The sequence below is a fragment of the Eurypyga helias genome, unplaced genomic scaffold (assembly GCF_000690775.1).
Source record: "Eurypyga helias isolate BGI_N326 unplaced genomic scaffold, ASM69077v1 scaffold5560, whole genome shotgun sequence".
In the NCBI taxonomy this organism is placed as follows: domain Eukaryota; kingdom Metazoa; phylum Chordata; class Aves; order Eurypygiformes; family Eurypygidae; genus Eurypyga; species Eurypyga helias.
The window spans coordinates 75784-93433 of NW_010223669.1; the positions used below are offsets into that span (position 1 = coordinate 75784).

The 17650-nt window shown below is 43.8% G+C and overlaps 1 protein-coding gene across 1 annotated transcript in view; it reads left to right on the plus strand.

Moving 5' to 3' along the window:
- NTNG1 (netrin G1) overlaps window positions 1-16856 on the plus strand; it is a gene marked incomplete at its 3' end in the record, with an annotated part of 86917 nt that extends 70061 nt beyond the window's left edge. The window contains exon 3 of the mRNA XM_010148003.1: window positions 16684-16856. Coding sequence (XP_010146305.1) covers window positions 16684-16856 — 173 coding nt within the window. The remainder of the gene's footprint in view (window positions 1-16683) is intronic.
- Window positions 16857-17650: the final 794 nt, after the last annotated feature.

Here is a 17650-nt window from a genome sequence, read left to right on the forward strand (position 1 = left end):
ACGCATATACGTAGTTCATTGGTTTCCTCACGGTACAGTCACCCCCAGGTTTTGACTAACAAAGGCACAGTTAGTGTGGGGCTGACATTCAGCCTGTGAGCTGTGGAGAGGGTACATATGCTCTGTCTAAAGGCTTCATACAAAGAGCATCATGTCATATATTAGAGGCATTGGGTACTTAAAATTAAACCACCTAAAGGTGATTTAGTGCTTGTTCTTAGGAAAAATTGGGGATTTTGTAAATTTTGTCTGTGTTTTATTATACCAGGACTTTTGAAAAATCTCTTACACATACTAGTGCCACCAAAGAAAGGGCTTACTCCCAAAGAAAAGGTTCTGGGCTTTGGAATGGGCTGAGCGGATGCTGTAACAGGAGAGAGGCCTTTTGGAGCATTGTGCAAATGCTGCTGCAATGCAAACACAATTAAGAGAACATCAAGTCCAGCCTCAGTGCCCTGCATACAGGAACTTCCCCCTGATAGGGTCATATACAGTGGGCCCATTTTTATATCCTCATAAGCTTAGCACATTTTAAAAGAAACCAGGTTTGAAAATTCAGCTGCTAAAACTCCATTAGGCAAACAGGGAGGGGAAGAATTGCCGTGAGCCGTAGGTGAGACTTCATCCTAAGAGGCCCATGGGCAGCAGCCCGAGGCGCTTGTCCTGCCCCGCAGGAGCAAGTGCCAGTAACATGGCAGGGGGGGAGCGGCTGTTTTGTCATGGGTGTTACCGGCATCCGCAGTCTGCAGTGCACACGCCTCAAGAGATGCCTGTTACAGACCTTTTTTCCTTATTTCATCGTGTTCTTTCTCTTCAGAGGTAGGTCAGCATCTGAAAACCCAGAGATTGTCATGAAGGGGTGAAACTCAGACAAAACACAGGAGTGATTTCCACAGAAGGAAAAAAAAGGAACAAAAACATTGTGTTCTGAAAGCTGCATTCAACTTCTGTTACAAGAAGCTTGGGCGGGTGCCAGAAGGTTGTTCCCTTTGTGATATGATTATATGGCCACTAAGTCATTTGGTTCAGTCAATTTGCTCTATATCATGATAAACCTGTATATAGCAGAAAATCCACAAAGTTCTGCCCTTTTCCTCTCCTGAGGTTTCCTGCCCAGTGTGAAAGCAGGGAACAGCTTTAACAAGATCTGGAGGCACATAATGCTTCGCTCCTGGCTTGTGCAGGTCAACAGGAGGAGATGCTGAGCAGGCGGAAGAACAGATAAGGAAGGACAATGAGCAGTAATGGTGGGGACAAGAGGGCATGACTGCTGTGGGCACCATCCTAAATCCAGGGAGCTTTCTCCTTCCCCTCTGCAGCTCTCTCACTGTCTGAGAGAGAGAACACAACTCTAAAACATATCAGAACACAGCGTTAAAGTATATCAGAAACAAACACTAACTCCTCCATCCCCAGAAGTACTGCTTACGAAAATATTTCTAAATGAAGTGGCCTTTATTCTTTTCTTCTTGGATTTTTATTTGCGTAATTCAGGAGGTTTCTAATAAATATGCCCAAGTCCATTACGGATAAAGCTCTGTCGTGTGAGAGTTCTTCTTAGGATCCTCTCAAGGTACCTTGATTCTTCCTGCACATCAGGCCTTCAGGACAAATCCCTCCTTTTCAGTGGATGGCACCTTTGTCAGTGTGCAAACAGAAACAACTCATTCTGAACAGCGCCCTCCTTAGGTCCATGCCCTGAGGAATGCTTTGCCACAAGGAAGCCGTTGTTCCCCATCTGACTGTCCATGCCCCAGACAGAATCCTGCCAATCTTGCTACATCCACTCCTTGTCATAAGCTGCTGCTTGAGAAACAGATGCTGCTGGACATCCCTGGGTTAATGACTTCTTTTTTCCCCAGCCTAGGTTCTTTACCTGCATCTGTTAGTTCTCTCGTATTGTTCATAGAGCCATGTATTTTATTTATTTTTCATCCATATATGCATACATTTTACTTTCAGATTAGCTCAAACATTCTTTGAGAACAGAAGCAGCCTGTACATTTTCCACTGGAGTTCAAGGCTGAGGAAGCCTGCTTGACATTTCAGGGAAAACTGGAAAGTTTGCATGGGGTTTTTCAAGCTACATTATGCAAGATGGAATCGCAGAGGTTTGTTCTTCAGTATAAACATATACTGATTGTTTTTGTCAGCAGTATTTCACAATTTGCTTTCCCCTATGACAGTCCTACATTATTCATAACTTGCAATCTATTCCTTAAATTTTCAGTTATAAAAGTTTCCTGGTGGGGGTCGCAGAGTATGAAGGGAAGTATTGATTTGAAACATTTGAAATATAAATGAAGTTGTTTAGTTCTGCTGGTACATGGACTATTACAGTCACTGGATCAAATTCGACCTCCCAGCACGTCTGTTTTCATAGACAACAAAAACATGTTCCCGACCCCTCACTGGACACTGCAGCTCAGCTCTAGTCTCTGCCTCAACACTCTTTGATTTACCCTGTATTTGTTAAAAACAAACATGAATAATAAATGTTTCAGTGCACTTGAAGGCCAAAGGCGATCTCTAGTTTATTCTAGTCTGACATTAGGTCAGAATCTGAAGACTTTGCTTTGAAACTGCAGGTCCTGTGTCACGTAAACTTCTAGAATGGTATCAAAGCAGGATCATCAACCCCATTTCACAGAGAAGGGCATACACAAAGTCTCCTGTCCCACGTCCCGTGAGTCCGGGGCTCGGGCAGGTATTAAACCCAGTGGCAGACCCGTTTTGGCACGGGGGGAAAACCAGCCAGCGTTGGTGGTAGCGCGAGGGGCAGGTGAACGTGTATGTCCACACCTGCCTCCTGCTGCCAGAGGCCAGGTCTCCTCTTCCTTTCCCCACCTGATGTCAAAGAGCTCCTTTTCGGCTACATCTGAGAAGTGAACAGCATTGCCTCGCTCTGGCCACCCACCTCCGAGGAGAACAGCTCATCCATTACGAGTCAGTCCATCTATTAATTGTCTACATGCAGATTTTCCATTTGGTAAAAAACGGTAAATTTGACCCATGAAATCATCTATCTCACGCTTTCTAATACTAAAAAGTATTTGTAGTTTTCCCATCTTTGTATAACTCCACTGACTTTAGAAAACATAATGCTTGCAGAATCTAACCAATTCAATGGCTTCAAGATAACAGTAAGTCGTGTCTATAATTAAACAGTAATTGCGTGGTATTTTTGAACAAGAAAACAAGCTTCCTTTACACCAATCAGCAACTGAAATAGATTAGGTGAAAGAAAAGTTGTTTTCCTAAATTAAAAGGAAAAGATACGGTTAGAACTTTATTTCCTGAACCATTTAAAATGAGTCCCAGCGCGTAATTTGATCGTGCTGGGTGGTTACACCAACAGGACTAGCGTTAGCTACAGGGTGCAGTGTTGCTTTTGGCATACTTCAGACACCACGCCCAGACACAAACCGCTCACTTTTCATCTAGTGTTCTTCAGCGGGAGGAAGGATTAGGACTTTCGGGGTCTTAAATTATTCACAGAAGAAACTTCTGTTCGGGATGGCTAAAAGTATCTGCAGAATTCAACCCACATTAATAAATACTTTTGAATTATTTTTTTGAAAACTCAAAAAAAAGCAGGCTCTGTCCATTGGAAAGATTTTTGTTCAAAAATTGTCAAAAATAATTTCTGAAAAGGAGTTTAAAACCTGAAAATAAAACTACACATTTCCTTTGGCACAAATTATTCTCCATACACACACCCCCCAGTTTTTTCCAGTTCAGTCAGTGAACTGAAAAATCAATTATTCGCACAGCACTACTGGCAAATAATTCTTATCATATTAATTCCAGAGGGAATTATTCTGTGACAACGAGTTTATATTGTATGGAATTTAAAAGTTAAAAACTTGAGGCTAGCGTGGTAAACAATGAGAAATGTTCTGTTGCGTTTTCTCACTTTTCTCTTTTAAATTATGACCTCCAAACGAGAGGAAAAACTAAAAAGAGGAAAAAGGAAAAAAGAAAAAAAAACCCACCATATTTTAAAGTGGATTTGGAGCACCTGTTTGGTAATAAGAAGCTGCCAATTCCCAATTATTTTAGATGGAGCCATGAGACCTAAACATTCCAAAAATCAACCCTAATGAAACACAGGAAAACACCAGAACAAAACCACTTTTTAAATACTTTGTCAGCTCGGTTTGCTCTGAACGGTTTGTTATTCACCTTTGACTTAGAGAGTTTATTCAGGAACACCTCTGGACACGCTCCAGAAAAGCATACAGCATCCTCGTGCCTTATAATTACCCCCAAATTCAGGTTCAGCAACAGGATTTCTCACAAGAGAGGGATGAGCCTGCCCTTGCAGTAAGTGCGTTCTCCTTAGCCTTGGAGAAGCACCAAGCCCAGGGACCCGGCGGAGAGCAACAGCGGGTGCGACCTGCCCGGCGCTTGTCTCTGGTAGCTGTGGCAGCGCTGCAGATGGATCCCAACTCCTCAAACTCCGGTCTGACGCCTGGAAGTAAAACCAGCGATAACCAGCTGAACAGCAAAACACTGGGGGGAAAGGCAGGCCTCAGTTTACCTGTGCAAAAGGTGCCCTTCAGAGTGGTTGCGGCGATAATTCTTGGGCAGTGGCTTCTCTGCAGATGAGGAACAAGGTATAAGCCTGAAGAGAGGAATCTTTAGCTAGTTCTGAGAATCAGGTGTTACTTTTGGGCGAGGCTCTGTGTTCACAGTTCAAAAACATTTTGTCATTTAAAAATACCTGCCGAGAGGACAGACCACTAAATCACGTGCCAAAAGTTTTCAAGACTGGATTCTCAGAAGAGAACGGCCCAAATTACCTTTCTGTTACGCCCTCACTTATCCTGTGGGTTTTCCTAAATGTCTGGCCAGTGCCTAGACAGCTCATGCTGATACTGAAAATTACATCTTGCTTTTACCCAAATTTCTTTACCTTTTCCCAACACGTGTCATATAGACCAATAAAAGGAAATCTGATTTTGAAGTACATGTCTTTTTAAAGCGCTTTAGTCCTGGGCTTTTCAGGGACTGTGTTAGGTTGCATGTAACTTTACTAAGAGAACTTAACTGGAGCGAGAACTCGGCCTTTGTTCTTTGTGTGTGCTTTATTGCTGCTTGTGCCTATCTGTGCGTACGTTGGAACTGGGCTCCGTTGTGTGTACATCTGGAGCAAAGAGTGGCCAAAATATGTAGCAAAACAACTCCGAGGATATGTGCAAAGTTCATTCTCTTTGGAGAAAGGTCTGACTTCTTTGTGGCAGTTTTCAGAGAGAAGTGGGGTCTCCTGACCAACTGCCCGAAGCTTTCCTGCTGTCTCCTACCCCTTGCTCTGACTCCGCTTCCCCGGCACATCCAGCCTGGCTCCGCAGCGGCAGGAGCCTGCCCAGCCGGCTGTTTCACGGAGATCAGCATGAGCTGGGTTGAACCAGCCGATCTGAGAGGGTTCAACAACCTCCAGGAGCAATTCTGCTTTGCATCTGCTTTTCTCTGAATTATGACTCATCTTGGAAACAAATCTTTGCCTCGCCCCTGTGTTTGTTTGGAAGGGAGGTAGAAAGCTCCTCAGGGCTTTGTTTATGTGTTAAATCCTCTCTCCTACAGACATGAACTTAGCAAGAGAGCTTAAAAGCAGAGCTGGTCAAAGCAGATGCCTGTCAGGGAATGAGCAGGGCACTAAGTCCTGGTTCCAGGACCCACAGAAAGGCCTTCCCTGTGACTGACTGCAGTAGGAACAGGACTGACCTGTTCCTTGTGTTAAAGCTATCAGAGAGGTCTCACTTTTCAGTGAAACGTGGTGTCCGAGTGTAGACGGATGTGGGGTGGACTCTTGTGCATCTCTTCTGTGCAGGGATCCTGCCCTGCAGCTGCCGGGGGGGCATTTCCAAGCAAAGGGGCGTGCAGGGAGGTCAGCGACGCACCTCTGCACCGAGTTAGGGCTCACACCACCTGCTCCTCCCAGGAGCACTGCTCCGAGGAGCACAAGGCATATTTTCTGTCCCTTAGAGGCAACCCATAACAACCCTGGCTCTTCCGGATATGCTGTCCCTGCAGCAGTAACAACTAGGGGCACATTTGAGCCATTAAATGGGTCCATGGGAGGTCTCTTAAACAGAAATGCTTTAAAATCTGTTGAAAAGAGCAGCAGATGTACAGCTTCACAGAACTGGTCTCCCTGGTGTCAGATTCTGCGCACACCACGGCTATTTTTATGCTGCTTTTGTCTGTTATAGTCCTCAAAAAGTTATCAAAATCAGTATGAAATTAACCTTGGCTTGTTTCTCGTGTAGCAGAAACGTTGCTCCCCCGACAATGGCTCATGAAAATACTTTATTCCCCACTGTGCCACAATAGGTGCTACATCCTGAGCCTTTCTCTAAGCTTAAAAGTGAAGATATTTCTGCTCCAGCCAAGTCTGTCCAGCATAAATCACGGACACAAAAGTCTAACAGCTCACTTGCGCTGTTGCTGCTTGTGAGAATAAAATTTTTCGCATTGCAGAGGGTTAAGCAACATTTCTGAACGGCATTGCAAGCGTGTCCACTTGGATGGTAATTTAATGACCACAATTTTAGACCTCCCACACAAGAAATTGTTCCTTTTCAGTATTGTGCTGGGAAAAAGAATTCAGGGTACCAGCTGGCAGCTGATACTGTGAAATACTACTGACGAATAACGACAGGAAGTTTGGTGTAATCACTAGCATCTTAGAGCAGTTTTGTTGGGATTGCTGCTGAGCAGATGTAAGACTGGTATTAATTCAATTAAACCCAGAAAAAATTGGTCTCTCAATAAACTTAAAAGTGGTGAGGCACATTAATGCAATGCCAGGAATTTCAAGTCTAACATTCAGATGCGTGTCAGGAGAAAAGAGAAAAAAAAAGAAGAAACAATGACTCCTAATGACTTCTTATCTTTCCTTTTTAAACTTGCAAGCTACGGAACCTTGCAGTGATACGTTGACGCACCCTGAGGTTTGTGCGTCACGTTGGGAGCGATCTAGGAGGTTGCAGTACAAAGGTTTCGACTGCGGTGATACGTTGGTTAAATTCTGCTCTCTGGTGTTACAGGGATTGAGATTCAAGGTGTGCCCAGGGTATCTGTTGGCGTGTATCGACTTGCTGATAATGGCTTACAGCCCGATGGATGGATAGGATGGATGGCAAACTGAGTATGCAGGAGGTGGACAGCAGCAAAAAAAATTTAAACTAACAAAACCTTTGATTTCTTAAACCCTGATGGCAGTGGCCAAATCTCAGCCAGCATGGTCCTTAACTTTTCCGCACCATCAATGACAAACAGATCACATTATTTCAGACAGTGGAGGGAGAGCTGCACTCTCGTCCCAGCAGCCCTTCTCTCTCTGATGTGTAACAACATGAGCAGCTGAGGAGATGTTCTGGTTTTTACCCTTTCCTAGTTTTTCTTGATATTTAGAACAAACCAATTAAAAAACTGTGATGTATCATGACAGCTCAGAACACCTAAACTGTGTAGGACCTCTGCAACACGTTTGCTTCCCACTCTCCCATCCATCAATGCATGCAAGGGAGATATTGTTCGGTGAAGTAGAGCAACTTTGTAGGTGAGACCGAGTGATTTCAGTGAGACAGAAGGGAAATTTCTAGTGGGAGAGAAGGGAGAAGAGGGACTACTTGTAACACTGACGTACATAGAGTTTATGTCTGCTGCCTTTTCTCCATTCTTCAGTGGTACTCTGGGAACCTAGCAAAGCAATCACTAGTGTTAAATGATCAGCTGGTAGCACTGGAAAAAAACATCATTGTTCATCTTCAACTCAGCAAGGGCTTCTACTTCCTCGCTAGGAGAGACATGACCACCACGATCCCCGGTTTTGGAATCCTTCGGGAAGATAATAAAAGATTTCTATTTCTGAGATTAAGGATTAGAGCAAAACAGGTGCATGGGAACAGCGTAAAACACTGGCATCCTACCTTCCCAGCAGTCTTGTCCCTAGAAACACATCCCACCTGGGCTCCTTCTCATCCGTTGACGCCCACTTCCCATCCCATGCTTGTTCAGATCTTGGGCTGGCCATTTCGAATTATAAAGAGATTATCTGCCATTATCTTAAAATACAGCCTCCGAGCCTAGGATAATGTGCATGGAAGCTGGAAACAAATTAGGCAGCATTTCAGACAGTGTGAACTGACATAATTTCATTGATTCTAGTGGAGCCGGATGGGTTTACATCAACTAAGAATCCGGCAAACTGCATTCACAGGTGAAATTATTTGCAGAACATGCTGCTGGCAAACTCTAGCAGATTTTATAGCCACTCTCTTTATTGACACGTCTCCATGAAGAAAAAGTAAAAACTAGTATTTGGGAAGAGGATGGAAGTCAGTTCTCTGCAGCAGCTAACAGCAGCTATATTTTCAGACAGATTTATTTCAGCTTTAACACTTCGGGAATGTGAAATGAAAATTAGAAAAAGCACTTGGCCATTCCACTTGGCTAGGTGGATCTACGTAGTTAGCATGAAGGGGTTTTTGTGTGGTAAACCGAAATAGCTCAGACTCAGAATTCGTTGTTCTGTTCTAGCAGGTATAAGCATAAGCATCGTTGGATTATTTTTATACTTTGGACCGAAGAGCCTGAAGTAAGTCTGAAAATTTTCAGATCTGTTGATCTGGAACACTTTTTATCTAGCCAAGAAATCAGAACAGTTTCAAGTGCTTAAATACTGAGGTGTTTGTGAGAGGTTTAATAGGTCACTGCCTCCTCCTATGTTTGAGCTCTGAGTGTCACTGATCTAGCCTTTAAACAGTTCCAGTTGCCTGTTTGGAAGGACGTCATCTAGTAAACTACTGCATTTCAGGGACGTTGGCTGTTGATTTGGCAAGGTAAGGCTGTTTGTGGCCCTCTGTCTGAAAGGGGCTGGGCGAATGGAGCGGCGAAGCCAAAAGGACCTGCCCCGGTAACACTTGGCTTTGAAAAGAAGACAGTAAGCATAGAATCATAGAATCATAGAATGGGTTGGGTTGGAAGGGACCTTAAAGATCATCTAGTTCCAACCCCCCTGCCATGGGCAGGGACACCTTGCACTAGACCAGGCTGCTCAAAGCCACAAAGCATCTATCAGACAACGTACTAATCAGATACGGGCTGAGATACAGATCCATCATTAGTGATCCTGGAGTCCTTGTTGGGATTGACCGGCATTTCACTTGGCAGTAGTTCCCTTTTCAATAATCAGAATATACAGAAATGTTTACTAGCGTGTGATCGCAGTAAATCCTATAAACGTTAATACTTAAATCTAGCGCTTGCATACTCTTACTGTTGGGCTGGCTTAGTGCAAGCAGTGGACAGTTCCATGCTCTGCACACTTACTGTGTGTCTTCGGAAGCCCTCGCTCCCCTGGGAAAAGGAATTATGCTGCCCTTTTGGACTTGGTTTTCTTTTTTAATTTTAAGCTCTCCAAAGTGCTTGGAAGTAGGCCACTGAGAAAGCAAATCAAACATGCTCTCTCTGCCTGGGTTTTGCTGTGCCCCACTAGATATATTATATTCAGCTGAGGGAGAATAAGAAGCTATTTTCCCCAATTTTCCATACTGCCTGTGGGAATCTAATTCAATTTTCTCCCAAATTTAGCAGCGAAAACTAAACAGTAAAGAATAAAGTTGAAGAGGCTTCTGTAAATCTCCGGATTCTAAGGTACTAAGGTGCAGCAGGATTACTGAGCGCAGGTTAAACTTCTTTTCTAGCCACAAAGCTACTTACAGATTTAAGAAGCTTAAAACCCTGATCCAACATTAGTCCTTGCTTTGCAAATGAAAGAATAATACATCTACCTATACAAAGTTATATTTGTTATTATTGAATTTTTTTATCCTTTATTATTGTTGTAGCCCCATTCCACAAAAAAATTTGTTTTTTTTCCAGTGGGAGATTATGATGTATTAGATAAATTCAGGGAAAGGAACAGGGTGAAGAAGACTGACAACCAAATGCATTTCCAGAAATAAACAAATGAAAGGAAGGACTCACGCGTCATTACTCTCACAAAGGTGGCTACATTTTACCAGCAGACCACAGGGGTCTTCTTCATAACTTGCAGAAAAAGATGTACTGCCTTTTTTTGACTTGAATTCCATACAGCAACGTGGACCTGACATATTCATACAACTCAAAAAAATACCAAATAAAACCCATAATTTATTTTTCTGCTTGACGTGAGCTGGAACATTTGCTCAGCAGACCCACTTGCAGCCAGCAACCCATGCCATTTTCTGATTCCCAGCTGTCCTTAGTGGTTTTTGACCCTTTTAGCTCAGAATTTCTTCAGACGGGTAGTCCCTGCAGTGAGCACTGGTAGCCTAGATTGCAGTAATTATCTTGTTACCTCTTTTATGTCTGTGTTCTCACTGTCTGTTCCATCCTCACAGGCATAAATTGGCCAGCAATCATTTTATTTCTTCACAATAGTGTCCTTTACACTTGTTTCCATCCCCACAAAGTCTGCTTCAACAGTAAAGCTGTGTAGACATCTATTAAGCTTTGGAAATTAGGGTAAGGACCAGCATACTTTGGTTTTTTTGACATGACATGGAAAAATCATATGATATAATGAATAACAACGTTCAGCAGACATGTGACTGGGACTGTGAGCCTGTATGAAAAGATGTTCCACTTGTTATATTTGAAGGACAAAGAGTCTTACTTAAGTTTTTTCATGACATTTACCTTGTACTATCAATGGTAGAAGAGCTTTGTCACTTATCTGCACAGACAGCTTCTCAAGTTATGATGAATTTGTCTCACAAAGTGTCCAAATAAAGCCAAGTAAAACCTGAAAAATTAATGATTCAGATGCAAAGGTGGTTTTATTCCCAAAATTTCACAGTGTATTCTAAAGGTGCTTAGATTTTAACTGCGCTTTTTCAACCTACATCTCTTCCTCCTTCATGATGGAGGAATCACATAAAACCTATCTGCCATGTGGGACTTTCATCTTTGTCCACATTACTATTACAAGACTGAATCCCACTGGAGAAGCTGCCTCGAGGTCATTATTAAGCTTGAGGAGCATCATGTAGAGAACAGCCTTAACACGTTTGATGTCATGTGAAACATGGCCAAGTCCGTTAGGACAACTGTATAACAAGGTGCTGGAAGTAGTTCCTAGCACTGGGGAGCTGGATAAAGCTTCTAACATTGCTAACAGGGTTTTAAACCCCCTAATTAAAGCTGTGCGGGGACGGTACGTTACGTTGGTGCGCTCCACGTCACGTGGGCAGCAACGTGAGGAGTAAACACGCCAACTCCTCTGCAGGTTCGGGCTTTGCTTACCTGGGAGCAGAGCACTGACTCCTGGCATGCGCAGAGGGCTTACAAGTGGGTTTGAAGTGAGTTTTCTAAACTTTGGCAATGACCTAGAAGGACCCGAAGATGTATCGAAGTGAGGAACATATGGGTAGTCATTAAAAATGTATCAAAGAGATCCTCTTGTCTTTCTCGTGAATGATCTCTTCAACATAAACGATCCCCTCATGTGACCCCCAGTCTGTTGGTTGGCACTCACGCAGGAGCATGAGCACGCTATTAGCAACCACCCTAGTCATGTTTACAGCACTGGAGTGTCAGTTGTCTGTACGTAAATAGTCTGCGAGGAAGGCAGCGTGCCCGGGGCGCCGGCTCCCGCTGCAGTAGTGCCGCTCCTCCAGCGCGCTCCCCGCGCCTTATGTAACTGCCAAAAATATCATTTCCGTTGCTTTATGACAAAATAATGAGTCTGTCAAAGATGAGTGGTCAGAAAAACAAATTTGTTCTCCCACACAATTAGAGTTTATAGCGTTGGACAGCAATATCAATCTCCAGTGATTCAAAACTGAATTTGCACGTTGGAGGAAAATGTGTTCTTGCGTGCACCGTAACCAGGCTGCTTAGCGGGAAGAGTCCTCGCAGGCTGAACTGGAAAGATGGATATCAGCTGAGCTGTGGAAACATCAGGATAGATGGAAGCTTCCAAATGGAGCCAAGTGGTGTGGGGACATGGCATTCGCTTCCTCAAGCTCAGCGCTGACAGAGCCGTCCCCACAAGGATCAGCAGGCAAAAAAGTCTAGAAAAGTGTCACCAGATATAACAGGCAGAGGACTGCTGCTGTCAGGTGGAAAGCTGTTGCAAGGCCTTCATCTCCCTGCATGTACACTAACTGCTCATGGAGTTGTTGATATTGATAATCATGGACTTCAAACATTCTTTATAAAGACGTACAAAGCCATTTGTTACCATCTCAGATTTAAAGCAGTAACGGCTAGGAACAGCCTTTCAAAGTGAGTGCTTAAAGAAATTACAAGCGGTACCTGTGACTTTCAGTAATAGTTTATCATCATGGATAATCTCATAAGGTAACAAAATATTTCCTTACCTCTGGAGCAGAAAAGAAAGGTAATCTTCCTTAGAAAGAGACGAGACAGATGAAGGACTCCGAAGTGGGGCAGTCTTCCATAGGAAGCTGATGTCCACTCCTGACAGTGATCTGATAGGAGCCCAAGTCAGCTACCGGATCAGTGATGCTCAGCTGGTCCTGTTGTCTGACACGCCTGAGGTCTGTATCTCAGCGCAAGGGTGCTTCTCCCATGGCCCGTCTGGATGGTGCTTTTACCTGAAGTGTCTTCTTCCTACAGCCTTAAATATTTCCATTTTCCTTACTGCTTATCCCGCACATAGAAGTAGCTTTTTATGGTACTCTGGTCCTCTCTGAGCCCCGCTATGCCCATTTACCTCCTTCCTTCATCCCGAGAAGTCTGTCCCTCAAGCCCAGCAGGCATTTCTCTTCTTTACAGAAGTCTCAGATTGTCCATACGCACACTCTGATGAGGTCCCAGGGACAGATTGCCCAATTCCTAGTGCAGCCTTCCTAAAAAACAGAAGCATACAAAATACTATTTCCCTTTTCAGTAAAAAAGCCTCTCCACATACAGCACAGAATTTGGTATTGGTGTGGGTTTCCCCAGACATGGCACCCTCCAAACTTACGGTCAGTGTGCTTTCCACAGATGCTTCTTTGTTCTCTTTCACTTTTAGCACTGTCCGCGTTTTACACTCGTTCACTGTTCAGCCACGTCCTTCATTCGTGGTGGAAATTGTGATGACCTCTGAGGTCTGTGAAGTAACCTCAGCAAAAAATCGGTGCAAGTGAGAGGAGATTCAGAGCCTCTGTGGTTCAGGCTCTGAGCGTTGGTTTTCTCCCTGGGTATAGTTTCTGACACCAACAAGGACTCCAGCTTTTATCTCTTCAGATTCCATTAATCTACAGATTTTTTGTACCTGTAAAACACTAATGATCATCAACCAAACCCAACTCTTACATTGCCTGTACACTAAGAAGGCACACATTGTTGACCTTTGGTGGTTTGAGGGTTTTTTTAAAACGTTTCTTTTTGTGCCCACTTGCACTACCCCTCATTAACTCTACATGTCACATTTTCAATATAAATGTTTTTTCAATATAAGTATTTTTTTACCTTGATCTTTAGCTAGCCTTGTAGAAAACCGCAGTGACCACTTTCGTTCCTTGCTTGCTTCTCCTTGGAAATTGCACACAGCTAGGTTTGAATTATTCCAAGATATTTTAGGAGTATTCAGCAGTGTCAGCTCTTTTTTTACTCCATGCTTAATGTTAGGTTTGGACTATCTATTCTCTGTCCTTTATTTTTTTCAGTGATCAAGTTTGTTGTTTTGTCTTATTCCCTCCTGGAAGGCTATACCTCTCTCCCCACTGCTGGGTTCTGGGCAGGAAAGGAGGGAGGAGGGTTGGTTTTGAGGGGTTTTGTTGTTGTTACTGTGTTTTGGTTTGGTTTTGGTTTTTCTTTTCAATTTGGGGAAGTAGAAAATTTACTCTTTTAAACATGATATTATTTGGAATTTTCTTTTAAGGCAGGATGCAGCATTCTGGGGGATTCTGCTGGGAAGGCTTTCAAAAATACATATAAAACATCCAAATAAGTTGATTTGTGGAGAGGCACTGACTGAATGAATCTGTGACTGCTCTACCAGCCTGTGGCAGGAAGAGCCTTTGAGCAATTCCTCCGTTTAGGAAGCCAAGCGCCCAAGATGCCCCTGCGCTCTCTGGTTTCTGTGTGTTTGTTCAACGTCCACAGCAGGGCTGATTGGTTTAGATCTCAGTTAAAGAGGTTTTAAAAGTTGACAGAAGGTCCCCAACCGCTTCCACAAGAAAACCCATTGTGCTGGTTTGGGGAAAACTTGTTTGATACACACGTGGACCTCCAGAATCTGTGGTTTTCCTTTGTCCGTTGGAGCCTGGGGACCTCCATGGCCAAAGATGCCTTCTGCAGAAGCCCTGCCTGTGGCTGCACTGTGCGAGCCCTGCCGCGTGGGCCACCCAACAGCTACCATGGCACGGTGCCACAGCTCTGGGCTGAGAAGCCCTTCCTCTGCAGAAACCTAAACCTTGTCCTAAGAAATTAAAAACCTGGCCACTAGAACAGGCAGCAGAGCTATTCCATGCTGTCCATGTTCTTTTGTCTGGGAAATAAGGAAAAGGAGGAGGCAGCCTATGAAGAGCTGGGTCACAGTGGAGTTAGGGAATGTGGGAAATGAAAGGAAATTGATATGCATGAGAGCTGAAGGGATTTGTTGGTGTATGCATGTACACATCATGCATGTAAATAGAGGCGTATGTTGTGTGTATAGGGGCAGAGGCATGGGAGAGGCAGGACTGGACAGACACAGAGGGAGATGGAGAAGGCCACAGTCCACACAAGACTTCTAACCATGCAAGCGAAACTGAGAAAGGGTCGCTCTCTCTCCTCAGGAACATATGATGGGTATAGCATCTAAGAAGTGCCAACAGGCTTTGCTCAAGGATTTCTGACACAACCGTTCTTTACTTTCAGGTGCTTTCCACAAGAGCTGTGCACATTCACACCCATCAGCAGACACACATTTATTTTCCCCGCCTCAGTTCCCTGCCAGTCTGCAGCGCCCTTTCAGAGCCTGAGGAGCTACAGCTATTCCTCAGACTCAGCTGGCTTGGTCTTCCTGCCCAGATGAGTTTGCTGCCTCTGCCACTGATGGGTCCCTCCAATAAAACAAATCTCCCCCAGAGGAAATCCAGTTGGCTCCTCTCTCTCACTTATTCTAGTGACTCCACAGTCTGTCCTGCCTCTTTCTCTTCTCACTCTCTATTTTTTGTCCCTGTCATTATTGTGCATCGCTCCTCTTTGGGAGTCTTCCATTTTCATTTTCCTGTGGACAGTAAAACCACCCATTACTTTTCTTAATAGCAGTGCCATTTACCAAAATCTCCCGTCTCTACGTGAATAGGCCTATCTCATCCACTGACACCCAGACAGGCATCTTTCATTCTGCACCGGCTGTTCATTGAAAATTGACTTCACAATTGATGTAGCCTTTAAGCATCAATATTTTGGAAATTATATAAAAAGTGAAGACACTTTTTGCCTAGCATATTCAACACCACTTGGTAATTTCAATTTTAAAAGTGCTGAACCTATTTTTCTTTAGAACAAGCAGTGCTCAGTTGAGAGTCTCATCTGCCTCGTTTCTAGCATTGAAGGCTCCACCATCTAGGGTGTTACAGCTGCTGGTGGGTTTTCTCCAGCAGCCACTTACGACAGTCGCAAGTTTGTTTTACCCTGGGGATATATATGTATGTGGCCGGTTGCTTCAGGTCATATTCCTGCCAACTGGAACTCAGCCTGACAGCTGTTAATTTGCACTCGGCCATTCCGTGTGTTGGTTTGCTCTAATTACCGGTCACTGTATGGAACAGGTGACAAATGCCCACATGAGAACCCTTTAGATCACTAGAGGTACAATCATTAGGAAAACAAACAGACAGGGTCGTGAAATACCAGTTTTCTCTCCATCCCCCAACAGAAAAAGATTTTAGCTGGTTTTGACATCTGCTGGGAAGAGACGGAAGGAGGTGACAATACCTTACTGTTCAGAAAACTAGCTTCCCCTTCTGTGAGTGTCCTAGTTTCAGGGAAAAAAAAAAGAAAAATACAATTGTTCTGAGATGAGATGCAGAATCTGGTTTATCTAACGATTCTGTCGCAAGCTTCGATTAGGTGTTCTTTCCTAAGTAAAACCAAATGCGCCTTCCAAAATACTTCCTCTGACCTTCAGCTACCACAACTATATCAAATTAAAGCAGGCAAGACCTTTTCCTTTCTGAGCAAGAGTGTACTTGCTGAACAAGAATGGCAAAATACCATTGTATTGAGCTCCCCTTCTACTAAAGTGTAGCGCTGCAGAGGAGATTTAATTGAAGTCTCTTTTCTCAGACTCCCAGGACCTAATTTGGATCTTAATTTGGGCCAGATTCTCTAAGGACATAAGCTTTTTTTGTTCCTGTGAGAAGTAACTCTTGAATTTTTGCAAGATTACAGACCTGTCTGTGGTGAAAATTATGAATAATTTAGTTGATCTCAGTGGAGCTGTGTTAGTAAAAACAAGAAAAGATTCAGCATTTTGGAGTCTTGGTGAAATTACTGCTTTTAGAGCTGTGCAAGCTCAAGGTACTACCTGATGCTACTGATGTCTTGTAAAACACGCTAGAACAATAGTACAGGCACAACACACAGGAATGGAGTGAGTGCTTTACTGAGACTGAATCTGAATTTAAACTCACCTTTAAATAACGTCCCACCTTTTTTTCTATCTTTTTTGCCTTTTAAAAATAGATGTAAGTGCAACCTTCACGCTACTGGCTGTAAAGAAGAAAACAAAAGACTACTTTGTGAATGTGAACATAACACCACTGGCCCAGACTGTGGAAAATGCAAGAAGAATTACCAGGGCCGGCCGTGGAGCCCTGGCTCTTATCTGCCTATACCCAAGGGCACTGCTAATATCTGTAAGTAGTTCTGTACAACAAGGCTATTTCATTATGAGAATTCTGCCCCGTGTCGGGACTCTGAAGGAAGATTAATTCTGGCAAAAGTTTGACATTTCTTTACGATCCAGTGCATATCATTTGACAAGGTGTCAAATCGTGTTAATTGTAAGTATACATCGTCTGTGCTCTTACATGGTTGGGAATAACTTGCATGGGAACAGCATGTGTGTATCCATACACAAATCCCTGGGCACTGCACAGAACGGGCTAGGCAACAAAAAAATTAGAGACCCCTTCACGTAAAAAGCACACGCAGAGGAAAGAAACCAGTGGGGATATCTGCAGTACTGTTCCAGCCATGGCACCCCCAGCTCTCCATCCATATATCCTTGCCTGGAGATTCCAAACAACCTCAGCTCTGTGTGTGAGATTAGGTCCTTGCTCGGTTTCTATCCATTTAAGACAGTTAAAAATTCTCGGACAAGTGTTTGCAATCTGTAACTCTCCAAAGGCTGGCAGAGGAGGTTTGTACCTGGTGCTGACCCGCAGTCCCGACTCCCATGCACTCTTAGAACACTGCGAGTGCTGAAGGGGGAAAGCAAGGGCAAGCCCTGAGGTTTTATATCTCCTGCTGCCAGCTATTAGCCGTTTGACAACACCCAGGCTCACTGTGCCAGCGCGCTTTCACATGATCCAAAGGCAGTTACTGACAGACTGGGTTGAAAAGAACATGGTGCTTAAAGAAGGGGCACGAAGACAAGTGTGAGCATCAGTTCTTCCTTTCATACATGTATGAGATACACGATGATTCA